The sequence below is a fragment of the Lynx rufus genome, unplaced genomic scaffold (genome assembly GCF_022079265.1).
Source record: "Lynx rufus isolate CCGP_SWC_20201006 ecotype Redwood Valley unplaced genomic scaffold, mLynRuf1.p SCAF_14, whole genome shotgun sequence".
NCBI lineage: Eukaryota > Metazoa > Chordata > Mammalia > Carnivora > Felidae > Lynx > Lynx rufus.
Genome location: NW_025814828.1, coordinates 48,586,539 through 48,605,521, shown reverse-complemented (window position 1 = coordinate 48,605,521; position 18,983 = coordinate 48,586,539). Strand labels below are relative to the sequence as shown.

The 18,983-nt window shown below is 36.7% G+C and overlaps 1 protein-coding gene across 1 annotated transcript; it reads right to left on the bottom strand.

The window, feature by feature from the left end:
* Window positions 1-568: 568 nt before the first annotated feature.
* On the bottom strand, window positions 569-1,741 carry TENT5D (terminal nucleotidyltransferase 5D). Its single transcript, XM_047075734.1, has one exon. The coding sequence runs from the start codon at window positions 1,739-1,741 to the stop codon at window positions 569-571; it is 1,173 nt and encodes a 390-aa protein (XP_046931690.1).
* Window positions 1,742-18,983: the final 17,242 nt, after the last annotated feature.

Below are 18,983 nucleotides of genomic sequence, written 5' to 3'. Positions count from 1 at the left end.
TTGTATCTAACCCAATTTAATTGGAAAACAAAATAAGTGCTTATAAAGTCCAGAGTTTTAATCTCTTCTGAATCTGTTGTCTTTGAAATTAGGCATTTTTGTTAAGTATTGAAAACTCAGTGATGGTAATATTCACCAGAAAAAAATGGTGAAGTGAATGAAACACAGGAATTGATTGAATAAAAAAATGTTGGCACTTATCTTTACTGTACCTTTGAATTTGAAAATATGAGTCTCTTATATTTTAATCAAAGATTCAGGCATCTGTCATGTATTTTTCAGGACAAATTTGAGTCTTACTTAAGACTTAGTAAGATCTGAAAATCATTTTAAGTGGTCCACAACATTTGAAAGTTATTATAGCTAATTAATAACACTTGAAAATCATTTACAGTGGTCAGTTTATAGATGATATTGTACTTACTATGATGGTTTAAGCTATAATTAATGGAAAATAGTTGATAACTGAAGAAATATAAAAAATAGATTTTAATTTTATGGATTTTGGAAACTTGCTTTTAAGAGGTGTTTAATTGAAGCAAAGTTTCTGGGGTGTGTGTGTGCGTGTTTAGACCATACCATTTGGCACATGAAAGTGCAGTGGTTGGTATGGTTGGAAAAAAATCGGTGGTGGTCCAGATGTTACATAATAATTAGGATACCCTCCCTCAGCAGCAAAGTATGGAGCAGGCTGATAAAAGCAAGTTACATTGTCTGTATTGGGTAAAATATTCTGTTCTCCAAGTACTTTTAAAGCCATAAGGGTGATCATATTGAGTGTCTGCCTTCTTTCATGACCCATAAGGCAAACAGTGCTTTCATTCACAACTCCACGCAAGGTCATAAGGTAGTCATATTTGCTATTTTCTTCACCTATGAAATGGTTACGGAGGTACGATTCAATCTTCTTTTGCTGTTCTACTACATCAGGAAAATCAATGAAGAATCTAGAACACATGTAACGTTCCAGTGTCTTGATTTCTGCTTCACAAGCTGGTTTAAAATCACGAACCAGCAAGTTGCTGTACTTCAGAAGGCCACCACCTCTAATCTCTTCAGGTTTTCTAGTAGATATAAGCTTGTATTGCAAATGTGTCATTGCTTCTTGGAAGTCTCCATACATGCTTTCAGCTATCACAACAGGATAATATTCTTTGGTTAGCCTAGCATTTTTGTCACTGTAAAATTCTAACATGGGATCCAAAACAATTTGAAAGGAATCAACACTAAATTCAAATTGTCGTCTGAGTGAATTCACAAATTTTAGCTCTACATTTTTTCCAGTGTTGTTTGAAAGAGAAATGAGACTCCAACGATCATGCATATTGCAAACTTTGACCATCTTCTGCACATAAGCCTCTTTCATGGTCTTTAGGGTGATCTTTTCCTTTTTCACACCTTTTGGTAAAAAGTCCAGTAGACAACCTAGAACTGCATCCTTAACAACTTGAAATTCCTGATCACTTGGTAATTCAACACCAAAAATAACATCAAGATCCTTATAGCTGATTCCACTGTGGCTTGCAAGTATATAACTTGCTGTGGAACCATTCAATCGGGAATCTTTAACAATAATTCCTTGCTCTATCAATTGGTCTTTCACAACATGAATGATATCTTTTGGTTTTACCTCCAATGTGGGGAAATTTCCCCTTCCATGAATTGGAATTACTTCATCTAACACTTGATCCAGTATTATAACTTGATCCCAAGTGAGATTGCTAAATCTGATTTCAGACATTGTAAGGTCAGGAGATCAACTAGAAAGCAAGCAAATATTGAGAGGAAATGTTAGCATCACAAAATCAGTGTTATACTTAAAGCATACGAAAAAGTTAAAAATAGACTTACCCTCATAAACAAAACTAATACTAGGAAGTAAATTGTCACTGTTCCTAATTGTGTTTAAATATATTTTTTAAAGTTTTTATTTAAATTCCAGTTAGTTAACATACAGTGTAATATTAGTTTCAGGTGTACAATATAGTGATTCAACACTTTCATTCAATAGCCAGTACTCATCACAGCAAATGCACTCCTTAATCCCCATCACCTATTTTACCCATTTTCCCACCCACCTTCCCTCTGGTAACCATAAGTCGTTCTTAAAAGCTAAGTGAAATAAAAGCCATTATGAGTATGTCAAAATTGTTAGATCCACTAGTGCATGCAAACAGACATTCTCAAGGAATTGTTAGAAATGTAATTATTTTGTTGTGTAAGATGGTGGCCTTTCTCAATCTTTCTTCATGTTAATACTATAATGATTGTATTTGGTATAATTTTTTTTCATGAAATAAGCATAGTACATCACTGACATTAGTTGTCATTAATTTCAAGTGAGATCAAAGAGCATGTCTGTGTGTGTTAGACCCAGCTGACTGGAGGCATGATGTTTAGAAGCAATGCATAGAATCTTTAATCCAAAAGATTTAAGGAATTATGGTTTCATATATATTACTGCTCTCATTTTAAAGATTACTGAAGTCCATTAGGTTATGAATTCCTTGAATTGCCTGAGGATATAAGGATAGTACCTAACTTATCATGTCTTCTATGTGCCCAGTAACTCTAAGAAATGTTGAAGGAGGAGCACCTGGGTGGCTCAGTCGGTTAAGTGTCTGACTCTTGATTTTGGCTTAGGTCATGATCTCAAGGTTTGTGAGTTCAAGCCCCACCTTGGGCTCTACGCTGACAGTGCACAGCCTGCTTGGGATTCTCTCTCCCCTTCTCTTTCTGCCACTCCCCTGCTTGCACATTCTTTCTCTCTCAAAATAAAGAAATAAAAAAAAGAAATGTTGAAGGAAATAATAAATGTCATTTTAAGATGAAGAACAGGGAAAAAATGCAAAACAGGGGCACCTGGGTGGCTCAGTCGGTTGAGTGTCTGACTTAGGTTCAGGTCATGATTTCATGGTTCTTGGGTTCCAGACCTGCATCAGGCTCTGTGCTGACAGCTCAGAGCCTGGAGCCTGCTTTGGATTCTGTGTCTCCCTCTCTCACTGCCCCTCCCCATCTTGCACTCTCTCTTAAAAATAATAAATATGAAAAAAACTAAAAAAATAAATAAATAAAATGAAAAACAAATGAGACTACTATATTTTTCTCCAAAATGGGGGCAAAGATATAAAAACAACTGTAAGATTCCTGAGCTTTAAAAACTGTTTTCTGCAGATATACAATATGATATGCTCAGGAAACTTTACAGTTTGGAGTTAAGAAATTTAAAGTTATAAATACTATATATGCAATTGTTAAATATAAGTCTATTATGTAATTAGGTACAATTACAGTTATTAAATGGATCTTCAAATACTCTAGTAAGCTGTCAAGCAGATATATCTAGGGAAATAAATAAAGCTAGTTATGGATGTAGCTTTGGATTTAGGCTTTCTTTCATGAATACTAGAAATTAAAAAAAACATATGAAGTTTAAGGCATATTTATATAGATAGTATTCATATTTTCCCATGTAAATGTGTATAGATAGTATTCATATTTTTCCCATGTAAGGAGGTATTAGAACAGAATATCAATATTTAGAATTTAGTGTTGTATGTTTCCCTAGTAGACTAGAGCAAATATGATCATCTTATTTGACATCTGTAGAATCAGCTTTTTTCTCTTTTTTTGCTTTTTTTATTTGCTTATTTCCAGTATAAATAACATACAATGTTATATTAGTTTCAGATGTACAATATAGTGATTCAACAACTCTATACATTACTCAGTACTCATAACACATCATGATAAATGTAGTCTTTTTTTTTTTTTCTTGAGAGACACGGAAATAGATGGCACAAATGAGGGAGGGACAGAGACAGAGAATCCCATGAGGGGCAGAGAAAGAGAGAGAAGGGCGGCTCACCCGAAGTGGGCCTTGTGTTTTTTACCTGAAGTGGGGTTTGTGCTCACCTGAAGCAGGGCTCGAGCTCACCCAATGTGGACTTGAACTCACAAACCATGAGATCATGACCTGAGCTGAAGTCAGATGCTTAGCAACTGAGCCACCCAGGAGCCCACAGTAAGTGTACTCTTCATCCCCTTCCTCTATTTCACCCATCCCTCCACCCACCTCTCCTCAGGTGACCACCAGTTTGTTCTCTGTGTTCTGAGTTTAAGATTCTGTGTTTTTGTTTGTCTCTTTATTTCCTTCTTCATTTGTTTCTTAAATTCCACTTATGGGTGAAATCACATGGTATTTGGCTTTCTCAGACTGACTTTGATAGTCCAAGCACTGGCAAAAGATCAATTAAAGAATGGCAAATCTATGTCAGTGGGAATATAAGACTAAATCTATTGTTTCTGTATATGAAATCTCCATGTATATGAATATTGTTTCTGTATATGAAATCACCATATATATGAATAAAAGTACTTATTTTTATTATGTGATGAAATGGCCCATGTAATGTATTGTTTCATTTTAAGCCACATTAATTACTAATGCTCAGAAAGTTTTATTAGCAATGTCAATATCCAAATCAATCCTTAAAGATGAATGGGCTGAACTGACTACACACCAGGCTGTTGGAGTTTGGTTATTCATCCATCAAGTGAAATAGTATGTATATTGACTTTAGAACATTAGAAAAAATAAAATGTTACATGAAGAATAGAATATGCAGTAACAACTGGCATGCCTATTTCCTAATTTCTCTTCCTGAATTGTCACTGAATTGTTTCAAGCTAACAAAGTTTGTTATCCTCAAATTCTCAATCTAGAAAAATGATAATTCATAACATTGGCTGGCTTCATGTAAGGGCCTAAGGAAGATCAAGCATTTACCCAATATTTTAGAAATATCACATGTAAATTATTTAACTTTGATATAGAAAAAGTTTCCAAGTTCCTTTTTAATATGTAAATTTCTTTTGCAAATGGCAATTTTCCTTTCCTTAATGGTAAATTTCCTTTGTTAATATTAGTTAAAAGTTTAAAATTCAATGGTCTATTACCAGGCCTACAATCCCCATGTGAACCTTAACCTTTAATCACCAATCATCTGAAAATAAAGATCACTTACACTGATATACTGCCGTTATTAAAATTACCACATTCGGGGCACCTGGGTAGCTCAGTCAGTTGCGTGTCCACTTCGGCTCAGGTCATAATCTCGCGATTCTTGGGTTCCAGCTCCATGTCGGGCTCTGTGCTGACAGCTCAGAGCCTGGAGCCTGCTTTGGATTCTGTGTCTCCCCCAATTTCTGCCCCTCCCATTCTCATGCTCTGTCTCTCTCTTTCTCTCAACAATAAATAAACGTTAAAAAATAAAAAAAAAATTACCGCATTCTTTTCCATACAGAAGTTTCCAGGATATTTATGTGCAAATAAAACCATCCAAAGACATGACTAAGTTAACTGTCAGAATGCGGGAGTCCTTGATCAAAAGGTGTCCTTCAAATCAAGAAATAGGAAGTCTTACTTTGTATCTTGAATCTGCTCATAGATATAAGAGGAGGAAGGGAAGGGTCAGAATTTTGTTTCCCAGGCAGAATAATACTATGATCTTTCAAGGACAAGAAAGATGTTGTCCAAAGGTTAACTTTACCTTACACTAGAGAAGTAGTGTAGGGAAATTGATCATCATTGAACAACTATAGAGTTGCTGCTTGATTACCCTATGTTAATGATACCCTATGTTAATTACCCAAATTTCTGGTTTTCAGAATTATCTAGAGAGCTTTAAAAAAAATACACATACAGAATATTTTAGGCCTGGTATTTCTTGTTACAAAAGTAACAGTGACACCAACTTGCTAAAATGTAGGAAAACTGTCTTTGGTTGAGCAATATATTACTTAAATATCAATATTGGAGCTTTGATAACCACCTATTTTCTCTCATGTTTCTCTATGCACAACTATGTAAACATACTTTTTCTTAAGTTTATTTATTTATTTTGAGAGGGACAGACAGCATGAGAAGTGGAGGGGCAGAGAGAGAATCCCAAGCAGGCTCCACACCACCAGCATAGACCCCAATGCAGGGCTGAACCCACAAAACCATGAGATCATGACCTGAGCCAAAACTGAGAGATGGATGCTTAACTGACTGAGGCACCTAGGCACCCCCATAAGCATACTTTTTAAATCAAGCCTACTTCTGTACTGAATTAACATTATTACCAGCTGAGGAATTTCAAGCTACCATCTCACCAATCACCTCTACAGCTACATATACAGGAAATGCAAATTAGAATTTTAAAAAATAGTTTTAGAGAAAAGCATAATTATGAAAATAAATCTGTGATACACAAAAACACATATATACATACAGACATACATGAGCATACAAAATATTATGAACTATATGTCACAATGGAATAAATATACGTGATTTATATTGATCTGGAATCTATACATGCTTCCATCAATGCTCACCACTATAAACATGGATAATCAAGATTTGAGAGTAATGTTATGTTTTCCTGGCACATCTACTATTTTAGCATAATGCACAATATCCATATAATTTTGTAGTTACAGATTTCACACATGGCACTAAAATAATAAGACTTATCTTCATGTGGGGGTTATGGCTCAGCAGTTAACTTCATATAGCAAAATCAAATACTTATATATCAATAACAACAAATATTATAAAACTTGGAAAATTTAATTTGAATTGCTGAACCAAAGAGCATGGATAAATATAAACTTTGGATGACTGATGGATATCATATTAAAGGTGGGAAAATGCCAACAAAACCATTCACAATGCTTAAGTTTACCTTGGATACAGTGCAGTTCTTAGTTACTGAAATTATGTTTATTGAACATAAAATATAAAGCTATATTTTCAAAGACTAACAGCTCAAATTATAGGCAGAAATCCTTCAATAATGCATCATGTAAACTGAAACAGAAGTACAAAATCTGAAATTCCTAATTATTCATCTCCAAATGAGTAAATCAGCAGTAGTTCACTATTTTGCAGAGTATATAAATCTCGTTCTCTCTGACTTCTCCCAATTTACTCATCCTTAAAGCTATCACTTTTTCCATCTACTTTAACTAATATTAGTGTGCCCCAAATGTATCCAACTATAGTAAACACAGAACGTGGTTTCCATTATTCAATTGGTTAAATTCACTGGAGTGCAAGGCAAGATGAGTAAGTTGCCAAGATTTCACAAAGAATTACAAATAGATACTTATATAATAAAGCATAATTGTTCTCCCTATCACCACCTTATGGTCCTTCTGACTACAGGAAAAAAGGGAAAACTTAGCCACTGTTTTCAATTTGTATTAATACTAGAATAGTATTTCCAAAGAGAGAGAAAAAAGGCTTAAGACTTACGCTGGAAAGACTACCTCAAGAATGCAATACAGTTGAATTAATGTGATGATTCAGTGGATCCTTTAATGAAGATAGGAATTTTCATTTTATCATTGAACAAAATAATGAATCAACCAGTAAAACTGCAGGAAGAAAAAAATGCAACGATGGGGTTCTTTGAAAAATGTATGTACAAGTAATCTCGTGATCCTTGGCCAGTAGTCCTACAAATAATACACACACACACACACACACACACACACACAGACATATATACACAGACAGATAAAGAGAAAGTTTCAGGTGTACAACAGTGATTCAACTTCTCTGTACTTATGCTATGCTCACCACAAGTGATGATAGCTGAAGGTTTTAAAATGGGATACGTGAAGTTTTAAAAATGTATATAAAGTAAGATGGAAGTTAAAAAACTCTAAAAGAACCAGTTTTCCTTTCAATTCACTAGTTCTTTGTTCTGCTAAACTTTGAGTAGGTTTTGCTTACAAGGAGACATAGAAATAAGCCTGTGTATAGAGTCTAACTGTAGATGCAAAATATTTTAAAGTAAATTCATTCTTTTTATTCATTTTTACATTCTTTTAATTCCAGTATAGTTAACATGAAGTGTTATATTAGTTTCAGGTGTATAATATAGTGATTCAACAGTTCCATACATCACCCAGGGCTCATCATGACAAAAGCACTCCCTAATCCCCATCAGCTATTTCACCCATCCCCCCACAACCTCCCCTCTAGTAACCATCAATTTGTTCTCAATAATTAAGAGTCTGTTTCTTGACTTGTCTCTTTATTTTTCTTTGCTCGTTTTTTTTTAATTCCACATGAGTGAAATCATATGGTATTGTCTTTCTATGACTGACTTATTTCAGTTAGCATTATACTCTCTAGCTCCATCCATGTCACTGCAAGTGGAAAGATTTCATTCTTTTTATGGCTGGATAATATTCCATTGCACTCTTAATAATAAATACTTACATTAAGTTCTGTGGACAACCCATAAAATTATTTTTATAAACATCATAATCACAATATATTTATCAATCTAAATAGGCAGCTATTTTATAATCTGTTAAAAATAAATATCTTGACTAAAAGTCATTGATTATAATAAAGTATTTGCGTGTTCATCTTTGTGGATTTTTCTGTTAGGCCATTACACTCAAAAGATTTAATTACAAAGAATTAATTTTACCTAAATTTTAATTTCAGGTAAAATTTAGCAAAGGATGAATGTTTTAAAAGAAAAAGTGTAAACATTTGAAAGGGAAGCTGTGTATTTCCAAAGTTTTTAATATAGATAAAAATTCTAATATTTGTTTATAATCTAATTTAAAATGCTTATATGAAGCCTCTATTATTGTGTGTATGCAATTTTTATATGATTGACCACAGTGCTTAAGTCCTAGAACAAATCTTGTATCACAAAACACTATATTATTTATGCCATAATGCACTGTTGATGTTACAATTCTATAGCATTTAAAGATTTGGAAGTGACTTCTCACTATCAGTTCACTTTTGGCATTAGTCATTTTCAAATTTAGTTCTGAAGAATAAATCTCATCACATTGATGCTATAACAGTTCCAATTTACATTACTTCAAAAACTATTTTATTAGTACAGAATTCTACTAATAAAACAAATGGGTTCATTTTTCAAAGTTATAGCCTCTTACAAATGTACTTCAGACAATGATGAAACTTAAGAAAAAGATGTTTATTTAAATTTTTTTCTTAATTAAAAAATGTTTTAATTATGTTAAAAACACGTGTAATAACTTTATTTTCAATGAATAGAAGTGGCAAAGTGCTCAGAGACGTCACTGGACTTAAAATTAGGCTTGGGGGTACCTGGGTGACTCAGTCGGTTGAGTGTCTGACTCTTGGTCATGATCTCACAGTTCGTGAGTTCGAGCCCCACATCGGGCTCTGCGCTCACAGCTCGGAGTCTGCTTGGGATTCATTCTCTCTGTCTCTCTGTCTCTCTCTCTCTCTCTCTCTGTGTCCCTTCCCCATTTGCTTCTCTCTCTCTCTCTCTCTCTCTCTCAAAAATAAGCAACAACAAAAAAACAGGCTTGGGCCATGGAGCGAGAAGTAGAAAAATGTCAACTTCTCATGTACCAAAAGATAGAAGTGTTCAAGATTTCTAGTTTCTACTCATACTCATAAAAACGCAGGCAGGTAGATTCTATTTTAGCGTTATTAACATCCTAGTCTGTCATTCTCTTCACTTTATGACCATCTCTTTTCAAACACTGCTTAGCTCTAATTTTCATTCTAATACTGTTTTTACAGAAAATTTACATGAATTCCTGGTTTCCTGCCATTGATGATTAGGGAAATAACTTGTTCTTGAAATTCTTACATGTGGATAGAACCATGCTAAAAGAGGGGTTTTGAGTTAAAAAGCTAAGATAGAAGGTGCATTGGAATAATTAAGATCAACATGCCAGGGGTGCCTGGGTGGGTTAGTGGGTTAAGTGTCCTACTTCAGCTCAGGTCATGATCTCGTGGTTCATGGGTTCGTGCCCCACATTGGGCTCTGTGCTGACAGCTCAAAGCCTGGAGCCTGCTTTGGATTCTGTGTCTCCCTCTCTCCCCTCTCTACCCCCACCCATGCACTGTCTCTTTCTCTCAAAAATAAACATTAAAAAAATTTATAAAAAAAGATCAACATGCCAGACACCTAGAGAAAACGATACAAAAGCCTAAATGAGAAATAGCTCTGGATTTAAAAGCATGATGCTCAGAAGCTTAAAAACGAGCTACCTTCCCCCAGGTTAAACCTCTGCCTCTAATTCCAGAGAAATCTTATCATTTCCTTCCCATTCTGCCCCAATCCATAAATATACTTTGTGTTTGTTTATAGTTTTTAACTTGCTGTGGATGTTATTTGTTGCTTCAAAGTGTTAAAAGTGTGCAGTGTTCTAAGGAAATCATCTCCCAAATCCTTTCAAGTTTAGCGCCAATCCCTTACAGTGGGAAGTGAGAGAGCTCTCAGTAATACTTCTTTCTTCCTTTTTCCCTCTGCTCTTTATATAAGTGGCTGATAAAGGCTGATAGCTATGCAGATTCAACCAAATCAGGCTTCTTTTGCTTCTAATGTACCTGATACAAAGAGTTGCTGCCTCTCCAAACTGTCATTAACCTCAAATAGGGGAGCTGGCCAGAGAGAACTCTATTTCCTTTTCGAGGGAATGACAGGGTGCACAGATCACTGAGAAGGCTCTGAAGTACAACAGGCTTCTGGGCAAGCTGTGAGCTAAAGCTACCTAGTGAAAACAAAGCTCCATCCCCTTAGCACTGACCCTGTTCAGTTCACCATGACTCTCACAATAAACCCAGTAACCAGGTAAACATTCTACAAGTCATTCCAGATCTGTTGCCTCTTTGTAGATAACCCTGTCAACACACACAGATCAAGGATTCTCTGGAGACTAAAGGAGATTCCAGAATTATAGCCAACAACATATATACCTTCCATATGACTCAGGAACACTACCTGAAGAAGGAGGAAAGTAGGAACTCACTAAAATGCTCAAGGAAAAAGCCTCAGTATTAAAAAAAAATCTGTTAGCCTGTTTCCCCTTCTCCCTTCACAGCACCTTCTTGGCCATAAGAATTCACTTCACCAACTATTGGTCTCTTCAAATCTGTCCAGACAACTGGAGGGGGGCAGGGATGTCATGCTACAATGAGGCTTGGGAGGGGGGGCTGCTGATAAGCACAGAGAAGAAGGGAAAGGGTGGCCAAAGACAAAGAATGAGAAATGTAGGAATTAAAAGGAAAGGAATAAAGGGAGAAGGAAGGAAAGAGATTAAGAAAGAAAGTGTACAGAAAGCAAGCACTTGTATCAGCTGCCAGGGCCCCTAAGCTGTTGCTGTCCAAGGGCAAGTGGGTGCGGACAGTATTTCCCCCAACAGACCCCTCTAGCTCCACTCACCTACCCTACAAACTTCCCTTCCTCCCAGGCTAATCCCCCTTGTAGTGTAAGACCACTTCTATGGCAACCTATAGGCACACAATTTAAGGTGGCCTATAGTGTTGAGCCTACCTGCCCCACGCCAGTGATCTCTCCATTACTTTCCTTTTTCCTTTAGTGCTGAACTTTGTCCGGTGGAATACTACTACTTTTTCTCCCTCCCCATACAGAAAACCAATTTCCTATCATCTCCCCAAATACTGTCTGACATGTCTTTCCCCAAAACACACACCTACCATATATCCTCCTCCTTCCTATACCTCTTCAATCATGGGCAACATAAACACAAACTTAAATTCATGCTCAGAGGGCAGTTTTTCTGAAACAAGTGGCTTTTTCCCCTCGTTTTCTCTTTCTTCCTTAAGTCTCTCCATCATGAAGACTTCCCTCTCTCACTGAATACCTTCTGCCCCTGGAGGCACATGGGTGACCCAGTCGGTTAAGCATCTGACTTCAGCTGAGATCATGATCTCACTGTTCATGCGTTCAAACCCTACATTGGGCTTGCTGCTGTCAGCACAGAGCCTACTTCAGATCCTCAGTCCCTCTCTCTCTGTCCCTCCACCATGCATGCTTTCTCTCCCAAAAATAAACAAACATTAAAAAAATACCTTCTGCTCTTGGTTTGCCTAGAAATATAGGTCCTTATAGTTTCTCCCATATCTATAGCTACTTCTAACAAGAGAAAACAGCTGGATAGCATTTTTAAAAATTGTTTTTAATGTTTATTTATTTTTGAGAGACAGAGCACAAGCAGGGGAGGGGTAGAGAGAGAGGGAGACACAGAATCCAAAGCAGGCTTCAGGCTCTGAGATGTCAGCACAGAACCCAACTTGGGACTTGAACTCATGAGCCATGAGATCATGACCTGAGCCAAAGTCAGACGCTTAACTGACTGAGCAACCCAGGTGCCCCTGGATGGAATTTTTTAAAGAGACAATTTCAAAATGCAGTCTTTGATAATTTAAAGTAGAATCGCCTTAATGAAATCCACTAAGTTTATAATCAATAATATTAAATGTATTAATCTATTATTACTTATTTATTTATTTATTTAAAAAAATTTTTTTAACGTTTATTTATTTTTGAGACAGAGAGAGACAGAGCATGAATGGGGGAGGGTCAGAGAGAGAGGGAGACACAGAATCTGAAACAGGCTCCAGGCTCTGAGCAGTCAGCACAGAGCCCGACGCGGGGCTCGAACTCACGGACCGCAAGATCGTGACCTGAGCCGAAGTCGGACGCTTAACCGACTGAGCCACCCAGGCGCCCCAAATATTATTAATTTTAATTCCAGTACAGTTAACATACTGTGACAACACAATGATGCAACAATTCCATATATTATCCAGTATTCATCACAACAAGTACACCCCTTAATCTCCATCACCTAATTCACACATCCCCCGACCCACCTCCTCTTTGGTAATCATCAGTTTGTTCTCTAGTTAAGAGTCTGTTTCTTGGTTTGTACCCCTGTCTTTCTCCTTTTTTTTCTTTCCTCATTTGTTTTGTTTCTTTTTTTTAAAAGTAGAATTGTCTTAATGAAATCCACTAAGTTTATCATTAGTAACATTAAAAGTATTAATCTGATTATTGTTTCCAAACTTTACTTCCATTAAATTCTTCTACTAGCATAAAATAAAGTTCACTTTTAAGGGTACCTCAAGACTATACAAAAGAGACAACTAATGAGTGGTTTATAAAAGGAAAAGTAAATCTGGAAAGGAAGTTCAGTATTATAGAAAAAATATATATGTAAATATGCTTGATTACCTGGCTGCAATATTCTTTCACTGGTATGTAGTAAACACACTTGATACCTAAAAAAAGTGAGGTACAGACTTTAATACTTCACTTGAGAAATGTGTGAAGTTAAAGTTTTCAAAATCATTCACTATCTGGCTATTTATTGAAACGTAAATGTGTTAGTCGATTAATCTGGAGAAAGTTGTAATTCCCTTACCCTGGAGTTGTGAATAAACATAATTCTTTACACTACATCAACATATCAGTTATATTTTGTCTCTCATCTATCATCATTGACATACGCACAGAGAGTAAAATATAAAAATAATTACTGATGCCTTTTTCATCACATTAACTGAGTTCTATTTTTTTACCACAGCTATAATTATAGACACAATTAGTAACAAAAACAGCTAATTTTTTAAGAAATAGTCCATATTTTAGTTGAGTAAAGTAAGTTTTCAAATGAAATGTAATCACAATGTCAATTTCAATGTCTACTCATAGCTGAAACTAAAAGGAAAAAGTAATTAAACTCCCTTTTTATGAGATTTCTCACCGTGTCTTTTCGTAGCACACTTTTTTGAATTTAACAACACTACTATTCTGAAGATTAACTTCCTTCTCCAGAGTTCCCCATCAACTGATCTCCCCACATTCTCTGAAACTCACTTGCCACAACACAATGGATACTGTTGCCAGGAGACCAAGAATATTACTGTTGCATCATTAATGCTCTTATAAAAATATTTTAAAATGAGAAATTTATATAAGGAAATTCTAAGTCTGAAATATCAAAAGAATCCAAAGCTACATGAGACATTTTAAACATTAAAAATGCATTCTTAAGTTACTTTGACTTTAATAAAAATAGTAAAGACAAATTTTTATGAATTTTTTAATGAAATTATCAAAATTGAGAAGATAGGCAAGCAAATAGATTATAGATAGGAAATATCTGTGAAAGCCAATGATCCAAAGGAGATGTTTTGTATAGTCCATGTAGTCATTTTGCAGTGAAATGTAGAAGGGAATAAGTACACTTTGGAAGGGCCAAAGATCAAACAAGACACTTGCTCAATTTTTTCCTGGCACTAAAGTATATGTCAGAGGAAGAAGAAACAATTTTTGAATAAGATTTAACAATACATCATGTACATGAAGGAGATCATGTTAAATCAGAGCTTAATTTGAATAGGAAAATATATCTGTTCAGTTTCTAAAGGAAAAATACATAAGTTATATGACATTTCATATGTAATACTGAATATAGATTTTAAAATTTTAACTTTTTGAGTGTAGAACATTTAAACATGTAATTAAGTGGTAATAATAACTAAAATTATATAATGCTCATAATGTGTCAGGTACTAAGTGCTTTAATTAAGTCATGTAATTCTCACTCAAAAAAATGTAAAGAAAATCAAAAGGCCCAAGATTCAGATGACAAAAACAAAGAACAAATTATACAAATATATTAGTGAGTAGAGTAATAGATATAATAGCCCAGGATTAACGAAGAGATCAATAGGCACAAGTCGGGGGACGGGGTTTTAAGTAGAATTTAAAAAAATAAAACAATGTAGTAATAAAACAAGACAGTACATTTAACAGTGAAGAAGATGATGGAAGGAGTCTTGGGAAAATAAAAAAGACAAAAGTCAAAAGACAACTATCATTAAGTAGCTGTTTAGTGATCCAAATGTCTTATTTAAGTCCCATTCACTCCAAAGGTTACAATTCCCAACTTGATTAATTGTGCCATATCTCCTTTGACTTAGTTTGATACATTTAAAAATTCATTAAATATACTTTTTTTTTACAAATAGGAGTGATTTTAGAAATAACTGAGTGGGAACTGTCACATTTTAGGACAAAACACTGAATTTCTTCCATGAACTCCAAAGAAAAGTTGTAGAGGAATCATGCTCTGAAGAGCCAGAAGGTTAGAAATTGGGATAATGAACACTGAATATGGTATAGACAGTGAAAAATCATTCTTAAATGGGTTTCTGAAAATAAACCTCTAGTATAGTAACCAAAAACACTCAATATCTGAAGTACATAGGTGGATACATCCTTGACCATTGACATCTATCCTGAATGGAAACTACCTGTCATTAGCTTGAGCTACTCAGTTAAAAAGCATGAACATCTCCTTCATGGTAGGCTTATCAGGATGAAGAAGAGTTTCCCTAGGATTTTTCACTTCACCTTCTTTTACCAGTAAAATGTTGCTATATTTTAAAAGCTACACTGTATTTTAGAGTGGCAGGTTCAGCCTGATTTTAATATGTATTTTTGCCTTTTTGTTTCACTGATTCAGATTGGTGCTTAAAAACAAATACTCACTGGAGTAAACTCAAAGATTACATTTGGTGAACAATTTTAATATCAAAAATCCAGATCCCAATATCCATTTAATATCACTTTGGGAAAGGAAATGAGTAAGAACAAACTGAAGGTATCAAAAGATCTTCAGGAAGAAATTAGAATAATTTAAACAATGTAAAGTTATTGTGACACAATACAAAGCTCTGCTCTTATCTTCTAATATTTCTTTGTATATCAAGTAGTCTCTACTGATTTTTTAAAACAGCTAGATGTGCACTAGGAGTGCAGCTAAAGATGGGACTATGTAAACATTACCAGAGCTCTCGAGGGGAAGATGGCGGCGTAGGAGGATGCTGGGCTCACCGCGCGTCCTGCTGATCACTTAGATTCCACCTACACCTGCCTAAATAACCCAGAAAACCACCAGAGGATTAGCAGAATGGAGTCGCCAGACCCAAGTGCAGACGAGAGGCCCACGGAAGAGGGCAGGAAGGGTGGAGAGGCAGTGTGTGCTCCACGAACTGGTGGGAGGGAGCCGGGCGGAGGGGCGGCTCGCCGGCCAAGCAGAGTCCCTGAGTCTGGCTTGCAAAAGCGGAGGGGCCTGACGGATTGTGTTCCGACAGCAAGCGCGACTTAGCGTCTGGGAGCTCATAAGTTAACAGCTCTGCTTGGAAAGCAGGAAGGCTGGAGGACAAAGGGAGGGAGAGCTGCAGAGCCCCCGGACGACAGAGCTCAGTTTGGTGGGGAACAAAGGCGCTCGCCAGCGCCATCTCCCCTGCCCATCCCCCAGCCAAAATCCCAAAGGGAACCGGTTCCTGCCAGGGAAATTGCTCGCTCCGCGCAAACACCCAACTCTGTGCTTCTGCGGAGCCAAACCTCTGGCAGCAGATCTGACTCCCTCCGGCTGCCACAGGGCCCCTCCTGAAGTGGATCACCTAAGGAGAAGCAAGCTAAGCCTGCCCCCCTGCCACCGTGCACCTTGACTACCCACCCCAGCTAATACCCAGGATCCCCAGCATCACAAGCCTGGCATTGTGCAAGTAGCCCAGACGGGCCACGCCACCCCACAGTGAATCCCGCCCCTAGGAGATGGGAAGAGAAGGCACACACCAGTCTGACTGTGGACCCAGCGGTGGGCTGGGGGCAGACATCAGGACTGACTGCGGCCCCACCCACCAACTCCAGTTATACACCATAGCACAGGGGAAGTGCCCTGCAGGTCCTCACCACACCAGGGACTATCCAAAATGACCAAGCAGAAGAATTCCCCTCAGAAGAATCTCCAGGAAATAACAACAGCTAATGAGCTGATCAAAAAGGATTTAAATAATATAACAGAAAGTGAATTTAGAATAATAGTCATAAAATTAATCGCTGGGCTTGAAAACAGTATACAGGACAGCAGAATCTCTTGCTACAGAGATCAAGGGACTAAGGAACAGTCACGAGGAGCTGAAAAACGCTTTAAATGAAATGCAAAACAAAATGGAAACCACCACGGCTCGGATGGAAGAGGCAGAGGAGAGAATAGGTGAACTAGAAGATAAAGTTATGGAAAAAGAGGAAGCCGAGAAAAAGAGAGATAAAAAAATCCAGGAGTATGAGGGGAAAATTAGAGAACTAAGTGATACACTAAAAAGAAATAATATACGCATAATTGGTATCCCAGAGGAGGAAGAGAGAGGGAAAGGTGCTGAAGGGGTACTTGAAGAAATCATAGCTGAGAACTTCCCAGATCTGGGGAAGGAAAAAGGCATTGAAATCCAAGAGGCACAGAGAACTCCCTTCAGACGTAACTTGAATCTATCTTCTGCACGACATATCATAGTGAAACTGGCAAAATACAAGGATAAAGAGAAAATTCTGAAAGCAGCAAGGGGTAAACATGCCCTCACATATAAAGGGAGACCTATAAGACTCCTGACTGATCTCTCTTTTGAAACTTGGCAGGCCAGAAAGAATTGGCACGAGATTTTCACTGTGCTAGACAGCAAAAATATGCAGCCGAGAATCCTTTATCCAGCAAGTCTGTCATTTAGAATAGAAGGAGAGATAAAGGTCTTCCCAAACAAACAAAAACTGAAGGAATTTGTCACCACTAAACCAGCCCTACAAGAGATCCTAAGGACGACCCTGTGAGACAAAGTACCAGACACATCACTACAAGCATAAAACATACAGACATCACAATGACTCTAAACCCGTATCTTTCTATAATCACACTGAATGTAAATGGATTAAATGCGCCAACCAAAAGACATAGGGTATCAGAATGGATAAAAAAACAAGACCCATCTATTTGCTGTCTACAAGAGACTCATTTTAGACCTGAGGACACCTTTAGATTCAGAGTGAGGGGATGGAGAACTATTTATCATGCTACTGGAAGCCAAAAGAGAGCTGGAGTAGCCATACTTATATCAGACAAACTAGACTTTAAATTAAAGGCTGTAACAAGAGATGAAGAAGGACATTATATAATAGTTACAGGGTCTATCCATCAGGAAGAGCTAACAATTATAAATGTCTATGCGCCGAATACCGGAGCCCTCAAATATATAAAACAATTACTCATAAACATAAGCAACCTTATTGATAAGAATGTGGTAATTTCTGGGGAGTTTAACACCCCACTTACAGAAATGGATAGATCATCTAGACACATGGTCAATAAAGAAACAAGGGCCCTGAATGAGACATTGGATCAGATGGACTTGACAGATATATTTAGAACTCTGCATCCCAAAGCAACAGAATATACTTTCTTCTCGAGTGCACATGGAACATTCTCCAAAATAGATCATATACTGGGTCACAAAACAGCCCTTCATAAGTTTACAAGAATTGAAATTATACCATGCATACTTTCAGACCACAATGCTATGAAGCTTGAAATCAACCACAGGAAAAAGTCTGGAAAACCTCCAAAAGCATGGAGGTTAAAGAACACCCTACTAACGAATGAGTGGGTCAACCAGGCAATTAGAGAAGAAATCAAAAAATATATGGAAACAAACGAAAATGAAACTACAACAATCCAAACGCTTTGGGACGCAGCGAAGGCAGTCCTGAGAGGAAAATACATTGCCATCCAGGCCTATCTCAAGAAACAAGAAAAATCCCAAATACAAAATCTAACAGCACACCTAAAGGAAATAGAAGCAGAACAGCAAAGGCAGCCTAAACCCAGCAGAAGAAGAGAAATAATAAAGATCAGAGCAGAAATAAACAATATAGAATCTAAAAAAAATGTAGAGCAGATCAACGAAACCAAGAGTTGGTTTTTTGAAAAAATAAACAAAATGGACAAACCTCTAGCCAGGCTTCTCAAAAAGAAAAGGGAGATGACCCAAATAGATAAAATCATGAATGAAAATGGAATTATGACAACCAATCCCTCAGAGATACAAACAATTATCAGGGAATACTATGAAAAATTATATGCCAACAAATAGGACAACCTGGAAGAAATGGACAAATTCCTGAACACCCACACTCTTCCAAAACTCAATCAGGAGGAAATAGAAAGCTTGAACAGACCCATAACCAGCGAAGAAATTGAATCGGTTATCAAAAATCTCCCAACAAATAAGAGTCCAGGACCAGATGGCT

What these genes read in the sequence shown, in the direction of transcription:
- TENT5D (XM_047075734.1), bottom strand. Translation starts at nt 1,741, where the DNA reads ATGTCTGAAATCAGATTTAGCAATCTCACTTGGGATCAAGTTATAATA.